We start from the raw sequence: 24,518 nt of genomic DNA, 5'->3' as shown, positions 1-24,518 counted from the left end.
GCAAATTTTAAACCTGTTAAATGTGTTACAATTCATAGTGGGATACCAGCCTGAAACTAACTTGAAAAAGAAGACCTTAAACTTTGACCTATAAGGATGCCCCCAACCCTATATTCCACCTTTATAAGTTTTCATTTTAATCATGCAAGGGAAACTCTAGTAACAATACAGAAACAATTTTTCACATTTTTTTCTATTTTAAAGAAACTCGTATAACAGTTTAACTTACGACCAATTCTTATCCTTACATTTTTTGTGAAAAGAGACACAGAGCATTATGGAAATATTTCTTTTTCTGAAAATTGACAACTGGAGCAATAAAAATCTAAGTACCTCAAACTTATTAAAATTTTGAAAAAACTGAGTCTACTAAAGCTACTGAGATCTTTCCTTCATTCTATCAGGACTGGGTAACATAAACATCAATTTACATTAAACTGTGATTAAATTTTCAGTGTTAATTAAATCATTAACAAATACTAAAGACTTAACACTTCAGATTTAAGGTTCATCAAATTTTTATTGACGTTTGTTCAACCCAGATATAAAAATAAGATGTGGTATGATCGCAAATTAGGCAACTATCCACGCAAGACCAAATGACGTAGATGATAGCAACTATGTAAGCAGGACTGGTCTTTCCTATCCCAAACAGTAATATCCTCCCAAGTTTGGTTACGATCTGATACGAAGTTTATATTTTGTTGTATATAGTGGTTTGTGTAGATATATCTGTACCTTTGTAGTAGTCGCTCCTCTTCATCCCTTGTCCCTGATACAGGTGGGGGAGGGGGTCTTATGTTATTTAATGCCTCCATGAATGTTAGCTGAAAGTAAAGCATTATGTAGTTTTTTTATCCAATCATACAAAAGTATGTCACACAGAGAAAAAAGCAAAATGTAAGAAATAGGAAAAAAAATAATTTTATTTATGACGCTGATTTCTTTTGTGCTCCGACATTTATAGAATAACTAATCTAAGAATTCAAATATAGAAAAATATTCAACGAGTGACCGAACAACACATTAATTCACAAATGAGCATAGCGCATGAGTTAATTATCAGTGTTGTTCAATCACGAGTTGAATATTTTTCTATATTTCAATACTTTGATTAGTTATCCTTGTTATTACATTGACAATCGGCTTTTTAATGGAAATAAAGTAGAAATTGCAAGGAACTGTATCTTTTTCTACGCATTAATCATTTGCTTTGATGTAACGTCATCGACAAAGTCTTGACAACATCTATTGTTGTATGGCGTCAAGGAGTGAAATTATCGAGTTTATTTCACATGTGAAATTATCGATTTTTATTTCACTGGGAAATCACGGTAATTCATTGCAACCAATGTATAAATAAAATTTTATTCCTTTGACTAAAAGATGGGACAATAAAATAGAGATGTAACATTGTTTGTTATTGTTCCTTTAGATGTAACATTGTTTGTTATTGTTCCCAGAGATGTAACATTGTTTGTTATTGTTCCCAGAGATGTAACATTGTTTGTTATTGTTCCCAGAGATGTAACATTGTTTGTTATTGTTCCCAGAGAGGTAACATTGTTCATTAATGTGCTTTCTTGTAGATTTACAACTTAGAACAAGTATGACAGCACACTTAGCTGGAGAAATCAAATTGTCCAAGTTTGTGCTAATATATCATCCAGATTATACCTTCTTTCTAAAACAAAGAAATTTTTAGATATAAGTGCTAGGAAAACATATTATAATGGCTATATTCTGCCTCTAATTGACTACTGCTGTATTATTTGGGGAAAATGTAGGGATAACAAAAATATTCAAACTTCAAAAAAGGGCAGCAAGATTAATTTTAGATACAGATCCTTTATCCCCTTCAGCCCCCTTATTTAAAAAACTTGGGTGGATGACAGTTGAAAATAGAATTAAATACCACAAATATTTACTTCTATATAAATGTATGCGTATGGAAGCACCAATGTACCTAGTTCAAAAGTTTAAACTGAAATCAGATAATAATCCTTACTCTTTGAGAGGTGTTACTCAAGGTAATCTGATAATTCCTAAGCCAAAAGCTGAGCTGTTTAAGAAATCTTTTGTTTATTCTGGATCAATGCTATGGAATGAGCTACTACACAAAATGTGTAAACCCCTTTTACCTTCATTAACAGTGTCTTTGTTCATTAATGAAGGCTTAACAGCACCAAATGATGAGCAGATATTCAATTTCATATGTTAAGGTCAGATCAGTCGTTTGATGAAGTCCAAGCATGTTTTAATGAACAGTTGTCACCCCACCATAGATTTTTTTTTCAAATAATTTTACCATTCTATATTGACTGAGGCTTTTGGTTGAGGGCAATATGTAATGATAATTTACCTGATCACTTTCAGTACCACCTCCATTATCCATCAGACTCTGTTGTATAGCAAACTGTAACAGTTCATCATCTTCATCTCGTAAACGTTCATGGTGACCGTCACCTGAAACAAATAATCACTGAACATTGACCATAGGCGTTATGGCTGATTGGTCTAGACCCTTTTAGTTAATATGCTGTTATAACTTTTATTTTTTCAGCTGTTCTCACTTCATAAGTCTTGTGTATGTGATGAATTTACACTAGAAACATGTGCTTTGAGTGCCAAAATCATATCGTATGTTTTTTACAAGGGCAGAATGATATTTTAACATATTAAGTTATTAGGGATTGAAACATGTCTCATCTATGACACAAGTAACTAATTATTCATCCTCTGTAACAATTACGCCATCTACTGGCTATAAACTTACATCTATGACACAAGTAACTGATAATTCATCCTCTGTAACAATTACGCCATCTACTGGCTATAAACTTACATCTATGACACAAGTAACTGATAATTCATCTTCTGTAACAATTACGCCATATACTGGCTATAAACTTACATCTATGACACAAGTAATTAGTTATTCATCCTCTATAACAATTACGCCATCTACTGGCTATAAACTTACATATATGACACAAGTAACTGATAATTCATCCTCTATAACAATTACGCCATCTACTGGCTATAAACTTACATCTATGACACAAGTAATTAGTTATTCATCCTCTATAACAATTACGCCATCTACTGGCTATAAACTTACATCTATGACACAAGTAACTGATAATTCATCCTCTATAACAATTACACCATCTACCTGCTGTAAACTTACCCAAACGACTGTATCCTCTTGGAGGATCAAAACATGTCTCCTGTACAACACAAGTACCTTCATTCTCTATCACAGTAACGCCATCTACTGGCTGTAAACTTACCCAAGCGACTGTATCCTCTTGGAGGATCAAAACATGTCTCCTGTACAACACAAGTACCTTCATTCTCTATCACAGTAACGCCATCTACTGGCTGTAAACTTACCCAAAGGACTGTATCCTCTTGGAGGATCAAAACATGTCTCCTGTACAACACAAGTACCTTCATTCTCTATCACAGTAACGCCATCTACTGGCTGTAAACTTACCCAAACGACTGTATCCTCTTGGAGGATCAAAACATGTCTCCTGTACAACACAAGTACCTTCATTCTCTATCACAGTAATGCCATCTACTGGCTGTAAACTTACCCAAGAAACTGTATCCTCTTGAAGGATCAAAACATGTCTCCTGTACAACACAAGTACCTTCATTCTCTATCACAGTAATGCCATCTACTGGCTGTAAACTTACCCAAACGACTGTATCCTCTTGGAGGATCAAAACATGTCTCCTGTACAACACAAGTACCTTCATTCTCTATCACAGTAACGCCATCTACTGGCTGTAACTTACCCAAACGACTGTATCCTCTTGGAGGATCAAAACATGTCTCCTGTACAACACAAGTACCTTCATTCTCTATCACAGTAACGCCATCTACTGGCTGTAAACTTACCCAAAGGACTGTATCCTCTTGGAGGATCAAAACATGTCTCCTGTACAACACAAGTACCTTCATTCTCTATCACAGTAATGCCATCTACTGGCTGTAAACTTACCCAAGCGACTGTATCCTCTTGGAGGATCAAAACATGTCTCCTGTACAACACAAGTACCTTCATTCTCTATCACAGTAACGCCATCTACTGACTGGTCTAAGGCATTAATATTACCAAATGTTATCCTGGCATTCAGTACATGGAATAATGGAATTTCTACAAAAGATTAGCATGGAGACAGTATAAGCATTATAATAAAATGGGAAAAAAGTCACATGATTTACCTTCCTGTAAATAATAGATACACATGGTACAATGTCGGGGGATTTATCTGCTTCTATGTAAAATGATGTCAGATCTGTCTAATTAAGAATATTCCAGGAAAAAATTGTATGGCTGTGTTGGAAATCAGATGCTGTTTTTTTCTGTGATAATAAAGGTGGAATCAAATATAATTCTGTTACGAATGAAAATAAATAAAAGAAAAATGTGTCTGAAGACACAAATGCCCCCACTCAAGCTTTGCAATTTTCCAAGTTAGAAAGAGCATAACTCTAAAACGGTTAATGACATATTGCCAAAATTTAAACTCTGTTGTTCTTAGCATTGTGTATGAGTTTCATAAAATTTTCCAAGTTATAAAGGGGCATAACTCTAAAACAGTAAGTGACTCACTGCCCAAATTCGAACTCTGTCTGTGAATTATGATTCTTAGCATTATGTAGGAGTTTCACATGAGGCAAACTTAAGTTCGAGTGTGGAAATGAAAATGGGGCAGAGGAAGGAGGGATGGTCAAGGGTAACACTAAATGCCCCCTTAGGAGCATAAAAATATGGTGTGTGGGCAAAGAAAAGTGTTGTCAAAACCTCAAATACATCTTTTCCTGGAATACACCCTAAATTATTCACAACTTTTATAGACCCTGAACTACTGAGGGCTGCTCATTTTATATATAGACATTGGTCTATGATTGACAACTGCATGGTGCCCTCCAGACATTTATTTTTGTTCTTGGGTTGCTATCTCATTGACATATACCAAATATCTTAAGTTGAGAATGCTTTGTCTATTTTAAAGATATTGAGAGTCAATGATACATTCTATTTCAAAATAATTCACCAGGAAGGTGTGAAATGAAACACTGACACTGATTTAGATTCACAAAGACAATATTTCTAAACATTCTAAAGAAGGTATTTGTTAAATGATCAATAACTTTTACACTTGAATGAATAGTAAAACCACCACAACTGCCACACCAGTTTGGACTACAGCCACAATTTTATTCTTTAAGACCTTTCCAAATGAAGCATATTTTCTTTACAAGAAACTACACTATTCAATATAATCTTTTATCTTCCATCTTAAATGGAAACAGAGCACCTTTTTAACCAAAATCTTAATATTTTAAAATGATAAAAGATTTTAATAACCTTTTCAAATGGAAAGAAAAGGATTTTTCCTTTCGCTTTGGTATAAATCATTACAATGTACAAGAACAAGAGTGCACATGCTGAAATGTCTCGCCTTCTTTACTAACCATTGATTTTATGTTGATAGTCCTAAATACAAAGCTTTACTACAAGTAACACATAAACTTAACATGATCCAAGAAAATGAGGTCAAGGTCAGATAAACCAAACGAGAAATATATGTACACCTTACAATCATTCAATAAACCAAACATAGTTGACCTATTGCTTATTGTTTCTAAGAAACAGTCTTAAACAAGAAAACTTAACATTGACCAATAAACCATGAAAATGAGGTCAAGGTCAGATGAACCATGCCAGACAGACATGTACACCTTACAATCAATTTAGGCATTAAATATAGTTGACCTATTGCTTATAGTATCTAAGAAACAAACTTAACCATGAAAACTTAACATTGACCAATGAACCATGAAAATGAGGTCAAGGTCAGATGATACCTGCAAGACAGACATATACACCTTACAATCCTTCCATACATCAAATATAGTTGATCTATTGCTTATAGTTGAAAAAAAACAGACCAAAACACAAAAATCTTAACACTGAGAAATGAACCGTGAAAATGAGATCAAGGTCAAATAAAACCTGTGAGACTAACATATACATCATAAAATATTTCCATACACCATTTATAGTTGACCTATTGCATATAGTATTAGAAAAAAAGACCAAAACTCAAAAACTTAACTTTGACCACTGAACCATGAAAATGAGGTCAAGGTCAGATGACACCTACCAGTTGGACATGTACACCTTACAATCATTCCATATACCAAATATAGTAGACCTACTGCTTATAGTATCTGATATATGGACTTGACCTCGAAAACTTAACCTTGTTCACTGATCCATAAAATGAGGTCGAGGTCAAATGAAAATTGTCTGACGGGCATGAGGACCTTGCAAGGTACGCACATACTAAATATAGTTATCCTATTACTCATAATAAGAAAGAAATTAACATTACAAAAAATGTTGACTTTTTTTTCAAGTAGTCACTGAACCATGAAAATGAGGTCAAGGAGAATCGACATATGACAGACGGAAACTGTGTAACATAAGGCATCTATATACAAAGTATGAAGCATCCAGATCTTCTAGCTTCTAAAATATAAAGCTTTTAAGAAGTAAGCTAACGCCGCCAACGCCGCCGGATCACTATCCCTATGTCGAGCTTTCTGCCACAAAAGTGGCAGGCTCGACAAAAACCATGCTTTTATACAAAATATGAGTTTATGAAAATTTTCCTGTATTAAGGAACTAAACACTGACTGGACTATAGCAGTTTTCAACTATTATATCCTTCATAAGGTGACAAACATCTCTGATACATAATTAGTAAACAGTTACTAATGATGAGTACTACTGGTATCCTATACTCACCAATTTTGACAGGAAACCCAGCTGGTAACTGTAAAGTTATAAAGTCACGTAATTTTTTAAAATGTGCATTGCTCGCTGACATAAGATCTATAATTGGCACAACCTGTTGTTGTAACGAGAGAGGATAATTCTCACACAGCCACAGTGTAGCCTTGAACTTTTGAGTTTTAGTGGTTTGGTCGAGTGGTCGACCTACATCTCGATCACCTAAATCAATCAGTTGACTGAAATACTCCTCCTTTGTTATAGATGTTGGGTTGTATGACAGGGAGGTTAAATCCTAAAATAGATTTATACGAAAGATAATTCTAATTAACTGATTTAACAAAATAATAATAATTGTCAATCAAATATAAATCAATCATTAGAATGATATATGCTAAATTGCAGAGTACTATACACTAAAAGAGTGTGGATATGTACAAAATGAATATTTTATTGGTGGTTTAAGGCCTTGTTACATTTACAGTGAGGTGACAAAGTGTTTCTATTAAAAAATACATTTTACAGATATTTTTTACTTTTATCAAATATTGATAATTGAAAATTAAAGTGAATTAATAGAAAATTTTCAGTAATCAATCAACTTTTCATTAAAGTCGATAATCTGAACATCACTATCACTGATTGTGAATTATTAGGGTTTTTTTTTGCTATGAGTAAAATGACAGGTGCCAATATTAGAGCTAGAAATACTGCTTATCCTTCAGGAGCACATGAGTTCAACTCTGGTTTTTGGGGCAGTGAGTGTTTCATCTACTTACTGTTTTATAAGTGGAACTTTAGTACTTCTTTCTTTTTTACACTTACCCCATTTGAGTCCCCTTGTTTTTTATTATGCTCCTCTGCTACCCCCAGAAATGATTCCAGTAGAGTACTTAACACTAACCCCATACGAGGCCCCTTGTTTTCTATAATGCTCCTCTGCTACCCCCAGAAATGATTCCATTGGAGTACTAAACACTAACCCCATTTGAGGCCCCTTGTTTTCTATTATGCTCCTCTGCTACCCCCAGAAATGATTCCAGTGGAGTACTAAACACTAACCCCATTTGAGGCCCCTTGTTTTCTATAATGCTCCTCTGCTACCCCCAGAAATGATTCCATTGGAGTACTAAACACTAACCCTATTTGAGGCCCCTTGTTTTCTATTATGCTCCTCTGCTACCCCCAGAAATAATTCCTGTGGAGTACTAAACACTAACCCCATTTGAGGCCCCTTGTTTTCTATTATGCTCCTCTGCTACCCCCAGAAATGATTCCAGTGGAGTACTAAACACTAACCCCATTTGAGGACTCTTGTTTTTTTATTATGCCCCTCTGCTACCCCAAGAACAGATTCCAGTGGAGAACTAAAAACTTACCCCATTTGATGCCCCTTGTTTTTTTATTATGCTCCTCTGCTACCCCCTGAAATGATTCCAAGGAAATACCAAGCACTAACCCCATTTGAGGCTGCTCGTTTTTTATTATGCTCCTCTGCTACCCCCTGAAATGATTCCAGAGGAGTACTAAACACTTACCCCATTTGAGGCCCCTTGTTTTTTTATTATGCTCCTCTGCTACCCCCTGAAATAATTCCAGGGAAGTACTTAACACTTTCCTCATTTGAGACCCCTTGTTTTTATTATGCTCCCCTGCTACCCCCGGAATGATTCTAGGGGAGTACTAAACACTTACCCCATTTGAGGCCCCTTGTTTTTTATTATGCTCCTCTGCTACCCCCGGAATGATTCCAATGGAGTACTAAACACTTACCCCATTTGAGGCCCCTTGTTTTTTATTATGCTCCTCTGCTACCCCCAGAAATGATTCCAGGGGAGATTTTGCTGAGTTCTTTCTACTTTTAAGTTTATCTTCATGAGACAAGTGCTCTGTTCTAGTTTTGGTGACTAACTCAACATTAGATGCACTAAAAACCTAAAAAAAAACAAAACATTTTTTTTATTCTTGTACCCTTTTTCTTTTTACTGTTGACACACGATAGAAAAAAGTGAACCACTAAAATGTGTTCATGTGACCTTCCAAGATACATCTGTTAAAATCTGAATTAAAATAAAATTATAAACATATCGCATTACTGTATGACTGCACTGTACACATAGACACAGATGTGGATGTTCTTGATATCCTTTGTACACATCAACTTAAATGAATTAAAGATAAACAACTTCTTTATGGCCCTGTCTCAAGCCTGGAGTCTGTAGAAAGGTGGTTGTTGTCTGCCACAATTACAACTAGTTTTATATAGCTTAAGTCAGGCTGTTACTTTTCTCTCTTGTATTGTTTCACATTTTGTTATCATGGACCCTTATAGCTTAATTTACCGTATGGGTTTTGACCTTGTGTTGACCTTGTGTTGACCTTGTGTTGACCGCCATACAGTGACCTGCAGTTGTTTACATCCTTCTGCTTTGGTCTTTTGGTAGATAGTTGTCTAGTTTGCAATTATACCACATCTCCTTATTTTTATATTAACAGAAAATTTCTTCAGACTTTTTTTTTTAAATACCACATTTTCATAATAAAAATCCTAAATAACCTACTTTAGCTTCATGTGTATTAACATTCTCTGTTCTATCACTTCTCCAACCCCATATTCCTGACTTGTTTCTATAACACGACAAAAACAAAGTTATATGAAATACATTGTATATGTACTGCGTTGTATATCATTTACAGTCAGTAATGTATTTATTGAATATTAACAATTATCTTACAATCAACCAAAGACTCTGAAAATATTCTGTGTATGCATTATCTTTTTGGTGTATTTAATTCTAAACATTTATAAATATATTTCACAAGAGTGCACACACTCAAATGTCTCGTCTGTTTTACTGATCACAATTGATTTATTGTTGAAGGTCATACAAAGTGTTTAAAGGTTAGAAACAGACTTTACAAACATGTTTAAAATCGCCACATTCTTTATGTGTCTGTCTCAGGTTAAGAGCCTGTAGTTCAGTGATTGTTGTTGGTTCATGTCTGTCATATTTGCTTTTCATAAATTGTTTTGTTATAAATTAACCCACTAGATTTCTCAAATGAACTGTTTAAAATTTTTCATGTTGGGGCCTTTTATAGCCGACTATACAGTATGGGTTTTTCTCATTGTTGAAGGACATACGGTTGCCTATAATTGCTTACATCCACTTCATTTGAACTTTAGTGGATAGTTGTCTCATTGGCAATCACACCACATGTCCTTATTTTTATATTATCTACCTTTCAAATGATTTTTTTTAAAGGTAGTTTTGGTAGAATAAGATATCTCACATATTAAAAAGTTAGAAACAGAGTTATCTACCCTTCAAATGATATTTGTGTTTTTAAAAGTAGTTTTGGTAGAATAAGATATCTCAAATATTAAAAAGTTAGAAACAGAGTTATCTACCATTCATATTATATTTTTGTTGTTTTCATAAGTAGTTTAGGATTAGGTATCTGACACATAAAGTTAGAAACAGAGTTATCTACCTTTCAAATAATATTTTTTCTGTCTACATAAGTAGTAACTATAGGATTAGTTAGTCTGGCACATATAGAGTTATCCACCTTTCAAATGATATTTTTTCTGTGTCTACATAAGTAGTGACAATAGGATTAGTTAGTCTGGCACATACAGAGTTATCTACCTTTCAAATGATATTTTTTCTGTGTCTACATAAGTAGTAACAATAGGATTAGTTAGTCTGGCACAAATAGAGTTTGGAGAAGGGTCCATCACAGACGTGTCAAAGTTCTCTGGTAAGATAGCCATTGTTTCCGAAAACACCTCACGTTTATCATGGTCAATTTCCATCACAGTTGCGCTTCTTTCTATAAAAGAAAAAGGAAGAGAAAGTTTATACTTTTCCAATGCCATTTTTCCTCTTGTTTCTCTTTAAGGATAACTCTAATCATGGCATTTTTTTTAGCAAGGGATAATTTTCATTTGTTTCATGTTTGCTTGAAGGATGCCATCATTTCCCCTCTACATACAGTATTTGCAATATCAAAATATTACAGGGTAAATCAGCAATCTGCATGTATGAAAAATATAGACACACAATCTGTTCAAGACATAAAATTAATGAAAATAGAAACCAGAAATAATAATTAGTTTTGAAGTATCAATCCCTCCTCCCCCCATTTTTTCAGTAACAAATGAATCATGTGTACATTAAGAAACAAATGTAGGGATGAATCATAGTGAACCAATAAATTATACGAATGAATTAAATAAATAATGAAATTCACTTATCGTTTTAAAATTAAGCAGGAAAGTATTTACATACTGTTCATTTTGATGATTGCTACCTGCTGACTTAAAAAGATTAGAAGAGTAATAAAGCTAGACATGGATATAGTTAACTCATTGTAGTTCTACAGAATAATTAACAGACATACGGACAAGTGATTTAGTAGCATAGATGCCAACCCCCCTTTGTTGCAATCAGTAAAAATGTATTAAAATTTTCTTAATTTAAAATTGTTTCTGTAATAATACTTTTTATAATAATCATACTGATAACTAGGCAAACCAATGACTTCCTTTATTTATGACAACTACGACTAAAGTTGATGAGCAAGTAAGGAACACTGACCATCACACTGAATGGAAATCTTCACAAAATATTTCCAAAAGGCATAATGTTCTGATTTCTGATTTCTTTCCCTACTGCAGAAATTCAATTGTTCCATCCGACATCGTACTTGCCGCATTCATTAATTATTCGGAATATGCAAGAAATAGATAGATCACTTTCTGATTTAATAATCTTTTAAGTGCTTATTGTTACAAAATTATGACAAAAAATTGAAGCGTCACAATGATCAAAATGCTATCTAAACAAGGAACTGTTCCGGGCAGGTAATGAACAACAATCCGTAACAAGTAGACTTGATCGTAACACCGTAATTTTGGTTCAAAATTCATAGCAATTACAGAAAAATTGTAATGGTTGGCATCTATGTAGTAGCCTCATACGGTTACAATCAGTCATGAGGTTGGTATGTGACAAGTCCTACCCCAGTCCTAGTTTATACTGTCAGGATCAAGCGTCAGAGAAAAATATTGACCATCTGTCCCAATATTCCCGCTCCAAGTTTGTGCTGTCAGAGATTGGAGTGGGTATGTAAGGGGGCTATTGACTCACCTGTTCCTTTGAAAACATAACTTCTATTGCCCCGCTCCCAGTTTGTGTTGTCAAATCCAAGCAAAGTTGTATCTATTCGAACATTGGATCCTGAAAGAAAGAATTATTCAATATTGTCTACTTTAACTACTCGAATGTTTTTCTCCTGTGAAGTTGTGATTTCCTGCCTTGGAAAAGATTGATTGATTGATTGTTGTTTGTTTAATGCTAAGTGGCCCTGGTAGAAGGATTTCAAAGTCAGTGCTTGTATAAAGTTACTAACAACTGTTAATAAAATGCTTCGCTGGGGCGCAGCTTGATACAACCGCAGAGGTCGAACCCTGAACAGTTGGGGCAAGTATGGACACAACATTCAAGCTTGATACAGCTCTGAATTTGGATTGTTATTAAATATTTGACACAGCATAGGTTTCTGACACAGAAAGAATGTGGTCTAAGAACTTGAATTTTTTTAATTTACCTATTATGGTCCAATGTCCAAAATCAAAATACATGGTTAGATTCAGCATATCAAAGAACCCCATATATTCAATTTTTGTTAAAATCAAACAAAGTTTAATTTTGGACCCCAACTTGGACAAACTTGAAAACTGGGCCCATAATCAAAAATCTAAACACATGTTTAGATTCAGCATATCAAAGAACCCCAAGAATTCAATTTTTGTTAAAATCAAACTAAGTTTAATTTTGGACCCTTTGGACCTTAATGTAGACCAATTTAAAAAACGGGACTTAAAATTAAAAATCTAAATACACGGTTAGATTTGGAATATCAAAGAACCCCAATAATTCAATTTTTGATGAAATCAAACAAAGTTTCATTTTGGACCCTTTTGACCTCAATATGAACCAATTTGATAGCGGGGCCCACAAATAAAAAATCAAAATTCATGGTTAGATTCAGCATATCAAAGAACCCCATATATTCAATTTTTGTTGAAATCAAAAAAAGTTTAATTTTGGACCCCAACTTGGACAAACTTGAAAACTGGGCCCATAATCAAAAATCTAAACACATGTTTAGATTCAGCATATCAAAGAACCCCAAGAATTCAATTTTTGCTAAAATCAAACTAAGTTTAATTTTGGACCCTTTGGACCTTAATGTAGACCAATTTAAAAAACGGGACCTAAAATTAAAAATCTAAATACACGGTTAGATTTGGAATATCAAAGAACCCCAATAATTCAATTTTTGATGAAATCAAACAAAGTTTAATTTTGGACCCTTTTGACCTCAATATGAACCAATTTGATAGGGGGGCCCACAAATAAAAAAATCTAAATACATGGTTAGATTCAGCATATCAAAGAACCTCATATATTCAATTTTTGTGGAAATCAAACAAAGTTTAAATTTGGACCCCAATTTGGACCAACTTGAAAACTGGGCCCATAATCAAAAATCTAAATACATGTTTAGATTCAGCATATCAAAGAACCCCATATATTCAATTTTTGTTGAAATCAAACAAAGTTTAAATACTGGACCCTATCTTGGACCAACTTGAAAACTGGGCCCATAATCAAAAATCTAAACACATGTTTAGATTCAGCATATCAAAGAACCCCAAGAATTAAATTTTTGTTAAAATCAAACTAAGCTTAATTTTGGACCCTTTGGACCTTAATGTAGACCAAATTAAAAAGCAGGACCCAAAATTAAAAATCTAAATACACGGTTAGATTTGGAATATCAAAGAACCCCAATAATTCAATTTTAGATGAAATCAAACAAAGTTTAAATTTGGACCCTTTTGACCTCAATATGAACCAATTTGATAACGGGGTCCACAAATAAAAAATCTAAATACATGGTTAGATTCAGCATATCAAAGAACCCCATATATTTAATTTTTGTTGAAATCGAACAAAGTTTAATTTTGGACCCCAATTTGGACTAACTTGAAAACTGGGCCAATCTAAATACATGTTTAGATTCAGCATATCAAAGAACCTCATATATTCAATTTTTGCTAAAATCAAACAAAGTTTAATTTTGGACCCTTTGACCTTAATGTAGACCAATTTGAAAACTGGACCCAAAATTAAAAATCTAAATACACTGTTAGATTCGGCATAACAAATAAATAAATGTGATCAAAGATTTTACAAATCTAATGCGCCATACTGTGCAATTAAAGATTACTTCTTGAAATTTTTCAATATTTGAAATTTGAAAAAAAAATAATATTTGAAGAATATTTCTTTTTAATTTCTGAAATCTGAAATGAGAAAAAAATTGACCCCCCACAATTTCTTTTTATCCCCCCCTCCCACCTTTTTTCCCCCAAAAAATTCTTTCCCTCAAGATATAGTCATAATCTCAATTCAAATTTCCAATGGAGTTGGCAACCATAATTACCCATTTAAATTTACCATAGTGCTAACTTAATCTATTTTATAATAGAATTAAAAATATAGTGTCAAATCTTTCATATGGATTTTTTTGTAAAAAAAAAGATGCAACATTTGCAGATATTTTTACTGGTCTTCCTTTATAAATATGCATTTCTTTAAACATAATTTAAAAGCAGTGTAAGGGAAGTAACTAAAACATTGTATTTGGATTACCTCCCTTACACTGTTTTAAATTATCTTTATTGTTCATTAACCATTACTTTATACATAATTTAAAAGCAGTGTAAGGGAGATAATTTCAATGATGTATTTGATTTATCTCCCTTACACTGCTTTAAATTATGTTTTGTACTAAAGTATTTGTCCATTAACCAGGACAACCTTGTTTTTCCCCCTTTTTTGCCCCTAATTCCTAAACGGTTTGAGCCATAACCCCCCAAAGCAAATCCTTACCATCCCTTTGTGGTATGGAAACTTGTAGTATAATTTCAGAGAGATCCATACACCGTTGCACAGTTATTGTCTGGAAACTAGAAAATGCTTATTTTTGGCCCCTAAATCCTTAACTGTTGGTACCATAACCCCCAAAATCAATCCCAACCTTCCTTTAGTGGTATTTAACCTTATGGTCAAATTTCAAAAAGATCCATTCACTTAAACTAAAGTTAGAGTGCGAAAACCAATGTGTATTCGGACGACGACGACGCCGGACGACGACGTCGACGCCAACGTCATACCAATATACGACCACAAAATTTTTTTGCGGTCGTATAAAAATTGACATTCAATGGCAATAATAACTAATTGGAAATTTTTATTTTAATAAAAATGATTAATTACTGAGAAAGAAATTTCCATTCTGATTAAAAATTTTCACGGTTTCATTATTGTTTTTTCGGCTTAACGAATTAAATTTGTTTAATTGCTACTTAATTTTCGTCATCCTAAGTTTGTCAAGACTTTTCTTATTGGATTATCAGTTGAATTCTACTGATACTCACTTTCATTTACCTGTTAAATTACATACCTTTTTTCTTCACTCCAAGATTAGTTTTCACACGGTAAACACTTAAGTTCTTTTGGTATTATTTTTGAATTTCGAGTTGAAATGTCGAGTATCAATTTCCATAGTTTAGAGAACAGTTTTAACCCGCCTTCCCGAGCCCTATTTATAAATGTGTATTACATTATATTTTTTCTACTGGTCTTTAGGGTTAATTTTATGTATTAACATTTTTTGAATTTCTATCTTTGTAATTCTTAAATTTGTTTATTGATTATTATAGAACTATTTGTTGTGTGAGTCCGTATCATTAGCCTAATAAATGTTTTTATTATAATAGTTGTTTCATGTTTTTGAAAGTAATTAGAAGAGTCTGATGTTTTTGGTCATACTGGTAAATTTGTATCCGTTTTATCATGTATATATGCTCATTTTTGCTATTAACATTATTTCTCTAATTCTTAATCGATTCATACTTTCCCTGAACCATTCTTAACTGATTAATACTTTCCCTGAACCATTCTTAACTGATTTATACTTTCCCTGAACCATTCTTAACTGATTTATACTTTCCCTGAACCATTCTTAACTGATTTATACTTTCCCTGAACCATTCTTAACTGATTTATACTTTCCCTGAACCATTCTTAACTGATTAATACTTTCCCTGAACCATTCTTAACTGATTTATACTTTCCCTGAACTATTCTTAACTGATTAATACTTTTTCCCTGAACCGTTGATTGTTATCTCATAATCAGTGTGTATTTCATTTGATATTAGTTCTTTATTGGTCAAAATCTATTAAATGATGACGTCGAATTTTCTTGCTTTCCTCTAAATTTGCTATTCACGAAAATAGGCAACAATGCCTGCTGACAATACATAGAAAGAAAACATTTTTCCGTATATCATTGAAAAAAAAAAGATAAAGTTTGGCAACATTTGATCTGAAAATCATTAAAGAAACAGATTTTAGAGAGTTATCTGGTTATTTTGGTGGAAATGGAAAGTAGAAAATCTATGATTTTTCTAATAATAACCTTAATACCTACCACTTTTATAAACTCTGTATGTATCACTGGGGCACATTCTAGACACAAGAGGCACTGAAATCAAATATAATTATCCTAATTTATCATTTTTCAGGTAAATGTTTAAAATACTAAATACATGTACATCCTGTGATTTATAACAACAATTGAACATTATACTATTCAATATCTATCAATTAATAAACAAACTGATGCAGAATCTACCACAATATTCTTCTTTTTTTAAAACAGTCTCTGTGGAATAGTCTTATATTTACTCTACTGATAGTAAATATAACAATGATAACCACATCATCAAAACGGTTTTGCCTAGTTCAAATAAGTAAATAAATTTGATTATGGGTTAATCTTGCCTTGCCTAGTCCAAATATGTAAATAAACTTTGACTAAGTGTAAATTCTGCCTTGCCTAGTCCAAGTATGTAAATAAACTTTGACTATGTGTAAATTCTGCCTTGCCTATTCCAAATATGTAATTAAACTTTGACAATGTGTAAAAAATTGCCTTGCCTCGTTCAAATAAGTGAATTAATTTTGACAATGTGTAAATCATGTAAATCCTGCCTTGCTTGCCTAGTTCAAATAAGTAAATATACATTGACAGTGTGTAAATTCTGCCTTTCCTAGTCTAAATAATGTACAAGTAGTGTATCGCCTATAAGCATTATAAAAATGAATATAACAAGGCCTAGCTGTATCAGTATCATCATTTTACAGGAATAAATTTAACTTTTTTTAGATATTAACTGTACTCCAATTTGATCTCTACATAAAATCGTATCCATACCTCGTACTTACCTGAGCTTGTGAGCATCATTTCATCTCTACATATAATCTTATATTTCTCAGGCTTATCCAAACTTGTGAACATAAATTTTCAGAATTTCCCAGGGTAACTTTAGCTTGTAAATTCCCATTTCTATATACTGTGGAATCATTTAGTTTCTTAGGTACCCATGTTTGTAGATTGAGAAAAAAATGTATTTAAGTTGATATTTGATTTCGTGGTTTCACAAAAGTCTGCAAACAAGCCTATAAGAAATTTGTACTTCGTTGAACATTTAAATTCTTGGTTCAACTATACCCACAAAATCAAAGAAAATTGGAACCCCACGAATAATAATGAATCCCAACTATATAAAATCTTATGTATATCTTAGACTTACCCCAGCTTGTAAACTCCCATTTCATCTCTACATAAAAATCTGGAGACTGAAATAGATGATTAAATTATGTCATTTAGCATACCAAGCAAAGTTTTTTAAGGGATCTATACTTCGTATTTGAACAAACAGTCAGTTTTATCTGAATTTGGCTTTTTTTTAATATTGTGTACTCCATTGACAGGAGATATATATATGATAATAGTATAAACAAGTGACTTTTACCTACATTGAGCACTAGTTTCCTGTTTAAGTGACAATACACTTTATTCCTCATAGGAAATGTTATATATTTAATTTAGAATTACTTCCTGTTATAATGACTAATATATATATATGCTTCCACATAAGTACACCAATAATACTTTTATCATATACCATATACTATCTGTATTCCACTGCAGCAATATATCCAAAATTCAAAGTCAGGAGATTTTAAAAAAGCTCAAAGATACAATGAACTTTTGATGTGGTATGATTGCCAATGAGACAACTATCCACCAGAGTTCAAATGAAGTGTATGATTAAGAATTCCTCATAAAAATACAAGGATCAGAGATTTTGATAGTCTGGGATTTGCTTGATTTTAATACTTTGATCATTACCATGAAATTTTATTTTTCATTATTGATGAAAATAAATGTTGGGTAAACATCAATAAGACAGCAATCAAACAACAAACATCATAGTACAACACCAATAAATATGAATAAATGGAGACGTGTGTGGGGGGGGGGCTTAATGAACAAATGAAACCCCAGAAGAAAACTATAGGTTAGATCAATTAATTGTTTCAAACAATAGACAAGTCAGTGTTCCAGCTAGGATTTCAAAAGGGCAGGGTGCCAATCCTGAAAAAGGGCATTTAACGCGTGATATGATAATATGAAAAGGGCATGTTTTAATAAAGATTCAGTGCTCCAGCTAGAAATCAAAAGGGGCAGGGTGCCAGTGGAGGGCAGGGCACTTTTTTATGAAAGGAAAAGGCACTGCTCATTTCTTTTGTCTACATTTCTGTGTGTATCACGAGTTCACATTCTTTTTTTTACTGTATATGTTGTTAATAAAGATGCATAAGTTGTTGTTTTGATTATTTATTCTATAAAATTTGCATTAGAAAATGTAATTCATACGACATGTACGACATGTTCATAAAACATGTCAATACACATTCATACATCACATCACTATAAACCAATAGAGGTAAATTAACTTACTATGCTCACCCTCCCCCCCCCCCCTTTTCCAAAAAAAACAACATAAACTAAACACCTTTCTACCTTTTCTGTGCTTAATGGCAATACAGCACAAAACAGCTGTAAATGCACAATGTTAGGATATAGTGAACAGTGAAAATTTGGATTGAAAATAAAAAATACAGAAAAAGATGACCAAGGCACCCTACCAGCCCTGCTACTAAGACCCTCTTTAACTTTTCCCATAACTCAAAACACCTAAACATATAAATTCTAAAGCCAGAAGTATGAAGACATATTTTATAATATCTTAGTAGGTTACTCAATGCTAGGAAAAAATAAGATTGAGTTATCTTTCTTTATTTGGGTGTGCTCCTTCTTTGGAGGATAATAAACAGTATGTAGAAGATGTAGATACGATCAACAATATGGCGGCCGATTTTGTTATTTTCGTATAAAAAATGAAGGCAGTCAATGAAAAATACGTCTTAATTTGCTATTTATTTCACGGAAAACAATAAGAGCAATGTTTTTAACGAGTTGATTATGATTTTCAACTTTCTGTCAATTACGTTTTCTCCATGAAACTACGGTAAACATTGCTAATTGTGCCCAAGTTGTATGAACATTTCTTCAAGTTCAAAGACAAATGCCGACTGACCGATTCTATTTGAATGAATTAATGTTGATGATCATTAAATGACCCATCCGATAAACGGATTACCTATAACAACAGATTATGACACCTGTTGTAACCGTTGATTAGCTTGGGGTCGTAAACAAAGTCATATACTTGTCGTCAGGTAAATTTTCGTAATTGGCTGATCATATCAATACAAACAAAATAATATACCAATCGATCTTCAAAAAAGGTAAAAAACTGTAAAAAGGGCACAGGGCGGCCCTCGGGAAAGGGCGGGCGGACCGCCCTGTGAAAACGACCTAGCTGAAACACTGCAAGTGTCTATTCTTCTGTCCAAGTTTAAAAAACGCTCCATGAAGTTTTGACAAGGTTATTATATCTGAAATAGCCCAGATTGTATCTTAATGTTTACTGTGAAAAAAAAAACTAAATCCACTTATCATTGAAATACAGACAAATGACAAAATATTTCAAAATTTAACACTGGGTACTGTCTTTTGATCATGAAAAAGCTTCTGTCCAAGTTTTAATCAATTTCATGAAGGTTTCACAAAGCTATTGATGTCTAAATAGAAAACATAGACTGAACACAACTGTTGACTATACCAAAGTTGATGAGGGAATGTAGGATCACTATGTCTCACTTCTCCACAAATGTTGACTATGCCATAGTTGATGAGGGAATGTAGGATCACTATGTCTCACTTCTCCACAAATGTTGACTATGCCATAGTTGATGAGGGATGTAGGATCACTATGTCTCACTTCTCCACAAATGTTGACTATGCCATAGTTGATGAGGGAATGTAGGATCTCTATGTCTCACTTCTCCACAAATGTTGACTATGCCAAAGTTGATGAGGGAATGAAGAATCACTATGTCTCACTTCTCCACAAATGTTGACTATGCCAAAGTTGATGAGGGAATGTAGGATTGCTATGTCTCACGTCTCAACAAATGTTGACTATGCCAAAGTTGATGAGGGAATGTAGGATTGCTATGTCTCACGTCTCAACAAATGTTGACTATGTCGAAGTTGATGAGGGAATGTAGGATCGCTTTGTCTCACTCCTCAACAAATGTTGACTAACATGACTAAGCCAAAGTTGATGAGGGAATATAGGATCGCTATGTCTCACTCCTCAACAAATATTGACTAAGCCAAAGTTGATGAGGGAATGTAGGATCGCTATGTCTCACTCCTCAACAAATGTTGACTATGCCAAAGTTGATGAGGGAATATAGGATCGCTATGTCTCACTCCTCAACAAATGTTGACTATGCCAAAGTTGATGAGGGAATGAAGGATCGCTATGTCTCACTCCTCAACAAGTGTTGACGTCGCCAAAGTTGATGAGGGAATGTAGGATTGCTATGTCTCATTCCTCAACAAATGTTGACTATGCCAAAGTTGATGAGGGAATATAGGATCGCTATGTCTCTTTCCTCCACAAATGTTGACTTTGCCAAAGTTGATGAGGGAATGTAGGATCTCTATGTCTCACTCCTCAACAAATGTTGACTATGCCAATTTTGCCAAAGTTGATGAGGGAATGTAGGATCGCTATGTCTCACTCCTCAACAAATGTTGACTATGCCAAAGTTGATGAGGGAATGAAGGATCGCTATGTCTCACTCCTCAACAAATGTTGACTATGCCAAAGTTGATGAGGGAATGTAGGAACGCTATGTCTCACTCCTCAACAAATGTTGACTATGCCAAAGTTGATGAGGGAATGTAGGATCGCTATGTCTCACTCCTCAACAAATGTTGACTATGCCAAAGTTGATGAGGGAATGTAGGATCGCTATGTCTCACTCCTCAACAAATGTTGACTATGCCAAAGTTGATGAGGGAATGAAGGATCGCTATGTCTCACTCCTCAACAAATGTTGACTATGCCAATGTTGATGAGGGAATGTAGGATCGCTATGTCTCACTCCTCAACAAATGTTGACTATGCCAAAGTTGATGAGGGAATGTAGGACCGCTATGTCTCACTCCTCAACAAATGTTGACTATGCCAAAGTTGATGAGGGAATGTAGGATCGCTATGTCTCACTCCTCAACAAATGTTGACTATGCCAAAGTTGATGAGGGAATGTAGGATCGCTATGTCTCACTCCTCAACAAATGTTGACTATGCCAAAGTTGATGAGGGAATGAAGGATCGCTATGTCTCACTCCTCAACAAATGTTGACTATGCCAAAGTTGATGAGGGAATGTAGGATCGCTATGTCTCACTCCTCAACAAATGTTGACTATGCCAAAGTTGATGAGGGAATGTTGGATCGCTATGTCTCACTCCTCAGCAAATGTTGACTTAGCCAAAGTTGATGAGGGAATGTAGGATCGCTATGTCTCACTCCTCAACAAATGTTGCATGCTTGACAAATATCAGAAAAAAATGCTTATCTCAAGGTCATATTATTACAGATGTCAAAACATACAAAATACTTTCAAATAATATCAATTAAAATGAGATAGATGTAGGGAACACACCAATTAAACAGCAACCCCACAACAACAAAAACTTGAGACAACATATGGTCTTCAACAACGAAATATAACAAAATGCAACGAAATATAACAAAAGGCAACTAAAGATAACGTAACGAAACGAAATGGAAAATGAAGACACAAAATACAAAGCGAAATAATATATTTTTAGCCAAATAGCAGTTAAGAATCCGACCCTTTAGGTTTATGCTCTTGATAGTTATCATTGTTACAACTACATTAAAACAGCATATTTTTAAACACTCAAGTCTGTTTGATCTGTATTATCTAAATTCTTGTCAATGTTTTAAACAAAAGTGGACACCCTGAAACATGTGAAATGTGTAGCCTGTTTTAGTGTTCATAACTGAATTAATGTAGAAAGTCAAAATAAAAGTTTATACTACAAGCTTTACATTAAATTGATATTGCAGTGATAAATGAACATGAAGTGAAGGTGAGATAAATCTTTCAGACAGACATGGAAGCTGTACAAAATCATTCCTTTCACTGAAATATAGTAAACCAATTGCTTAAAGTATCTCAGAAACAAACTACATGTACATGACGAAAATTGAACTTTGACCGATGAACCATGAAAATAAGGTCAAGGTGAGATGACATCTTCCAAACAGCAATATACATCTTACTAGCATCATATAAACCAAATTATTAAGATAGTGCACCTCTTCCTTAATATTGATATGAGGTCAAAGTCAGATGATACCTGCCAGTTGGACATGTTCACCTTACAATCATTACATACACCAAATATAGTGAAAAATACTGAAATATTGTATATTTTGTCATTAAGATATCAGATATCAGCTAGTTTGCTACTGAAAATGGAAATGACTCAACATCAAAATGTTTTTAAGTTCTGTTTCTTAAACTACAAGCACTGTCGAAATAAATTTTAAAATGTACATGTATGATGGTACTTGCATTTCCTTTTCCTTCTCATTGGGCTCCATTTTGTGTAATAAAGTTTGAATAAAAAATTTCCCTTTTATATATACCCGGCTGAAGCCCGTGCAACATCTGGTGCTGAATAGGTTTTAGAAAACTTCAAAGACCTTTGAATTTTTTTTCTCAGGCTCACAACTTACCCATATAAAGCATGTAAAGAGAGCCGACAGGATCAAAGACAAAGCCCTTAAAAAGTATTCTTAAAACATCAAAGTGTTATATTGTACGTTACAAGTACTGCACGTCCACACAGGGTTGTAGAAAAGTATGCAGTCTTTTAATAAACAATTAATTAATTTGCAATCATTAATTAAGATATCATAGGGGTATTTCCTTTCATCTTAAATATACTGTTTGAACGTGCTTGTAACAATGATAACTATCAAGAGCACCACACAATTGCATAAACCTAAAGGGTCAGATTCTTAAGTGCTATTGGGCTAAAAATATATTATTTCGCTTTGATTTCGTTGTATTACATTCCTTCATTTTCCATTTCGTTTTGTTTCATTATATTTCGTTGCGTTTCGCTATATTTCATTTTGTTTCAATTCCATTTTTCACTTTATAAGTACCCCCCCCCCCCCCCCCCTGTCCTTCTATACATACCTCTTTTAGTTTCTGTAGAAGTTCTGGAACACCAACAGTTCTCTTACTGTATCTCTGATAGTCCCTATGCTTTAGTACTATCTGTACTAGTTCTGGGTCACCAGTACTGACTGCTTCATGTAACACTATAAAAAAAAAGGTTTCAAATACCCTGAATAACAAAATGTAATTCTTATACAACTTTTTTCATTGGCTAAAATTAAATTTACCATCAAATCCATATCTGAGATCACAGGGGCGCGTATCATAGATGTTTTGGGGCAGAAATATATGCCAGTCGACTGGTATGCGTTATATATTGTGTTAATAGCGGACCTATTAACATTATGTATAACGCATACCAGTCGACTGGCGTATCATAGATGTTTTGGGGCGGAAATATATGCCAGTCGACTGGTATGAGTTATACATTGTGTTAATAGCGGACCTATTAACATTATGTATAAGACATACCAGTCGACTGGCATATATTTCCGCCCCAAAACATCCATGATACGTAAGCGCCCCTGTGCTGAGATATTGTAACTAAAGAGTGAGTCTCCATATTGAATTTCTTGGATCTACAAATGTTCGATTACTACAATAAAATCTAAAATTTAACAACATCATGAAGTTTCACAGAATTTTATTCTATTTCAACATGTTCAAATATTAATTCAAGCATTTTTTCAAGCTCTAACATATCATTTCATTTTGTAATCTGGCATTAGTATAGGAATAACAGTACTGTAGTTGAAGAGTTGTCGCCATCAATAGGGAAATATCTTTTTTACTATATTTAAATCACCAATTGACAGTGGTAACTCTTCAACTACAGTACTGTTATTCTTTATTATTCGTACTCCCTTAGGTTTGAATACAATGTGTAATAGTCCGGACTTCTGATGTGCTATTAACACTGATTAATATAATATACACATGAATAATATGAGGTGTTGGTTATACATGTATATCAATGAAAAATTAAACAACCCAATGACACAAAAAATCAAGAGACATCTAGAGGTCAGCATAAGGTATTCAGCAAAATTCAGGTGTGTATAT

The 24,518-nt window shown here is 33.6% G+C and overlaps 1 protein-coding gene across 3 annotated transcripts in view; it reads right to left on the bottom strand.

Annotated features, from left to right (window-relative positions):
- LOC127736775 (ankyrin repeat domain-containing protein 13D-like) overlaps positions 1-24,518 on the bottom strand; it is a 36,220-nt gene that overhangs the window by 7,394 nt on the left and 4,308 nt on the right. Inside the window, exons 3-14 of one of the 3 annotated variants that reach the window (XM_052247367.1) lie at positions 23,475-23,599; positions 17,559-17,604; positions 16,394-16,447; positions 11,975-12,064; positions 10,472-10,655; positions 9,380-9,446; positions 8,581-8,753; positions 8,039-8,105; positions 6,834-7,113; positions 4,014-4,169; positions 2,363-2,466; positions 739-827 (exon numbers count right to left, since the gene is read on the bottom strand). In XM_052247367.1, the coding sequence (XP_052103327.1) occupies positions 739-827; positions 2,363-2,466; positions 4,014-4,169; positions 6,834-7,113; positions 8,039-8,105; positions 8,581-8,753; positions 9,380-9,446; positions 10,472-10,655; positions 11,975-12,064; positions 16,394-16,447; positions 17,559-17,604; positions 23,475-23,599 (1,435 nt within the window). Of the gene's footprint in view, positions 1-738; positions 828-2,362; positions 2,467-4,013; positions 4,170-6,833; positions 7,114-7,801; positions 7,869-8,038; positions 8,106-8,580; positions 8,754-9,379; positions 9,447-10,471; positions 10,656-11,974; positions 12,065-16,393; positions 16,448-17,558; positions 17,605-23,474; positions 23,600-24,518 lie in introns of all 3 variants that reach the window. The other 2 variants (XM_052247366.1, XM_052247368.1) reach the window with 2 other exon arrangements.

The sequence above is a fragment of the Mytilus californianus genome, unplaced genomic scaffold (assembly GCF_021869535.1).
Source record: "Mytilus californianus isolate M0D057914Y unplaced genomic scaffold, xbMytCali1.0.p SCAF_36, whole genome shotgun sequence".
Classification (NCBI taxonomy): domain Eukaryota; kingdom Metazoa; phylum Mollusca; class Bivalvia; order Mytilida; family Mytilidae; genus Mytilus; species Mytilus californianus.
The sequence above is the reverse complement of the archived record's forward strand: the minus strand, read 5'-3'. Positions and strand labels throughout refer to the sequence as shown.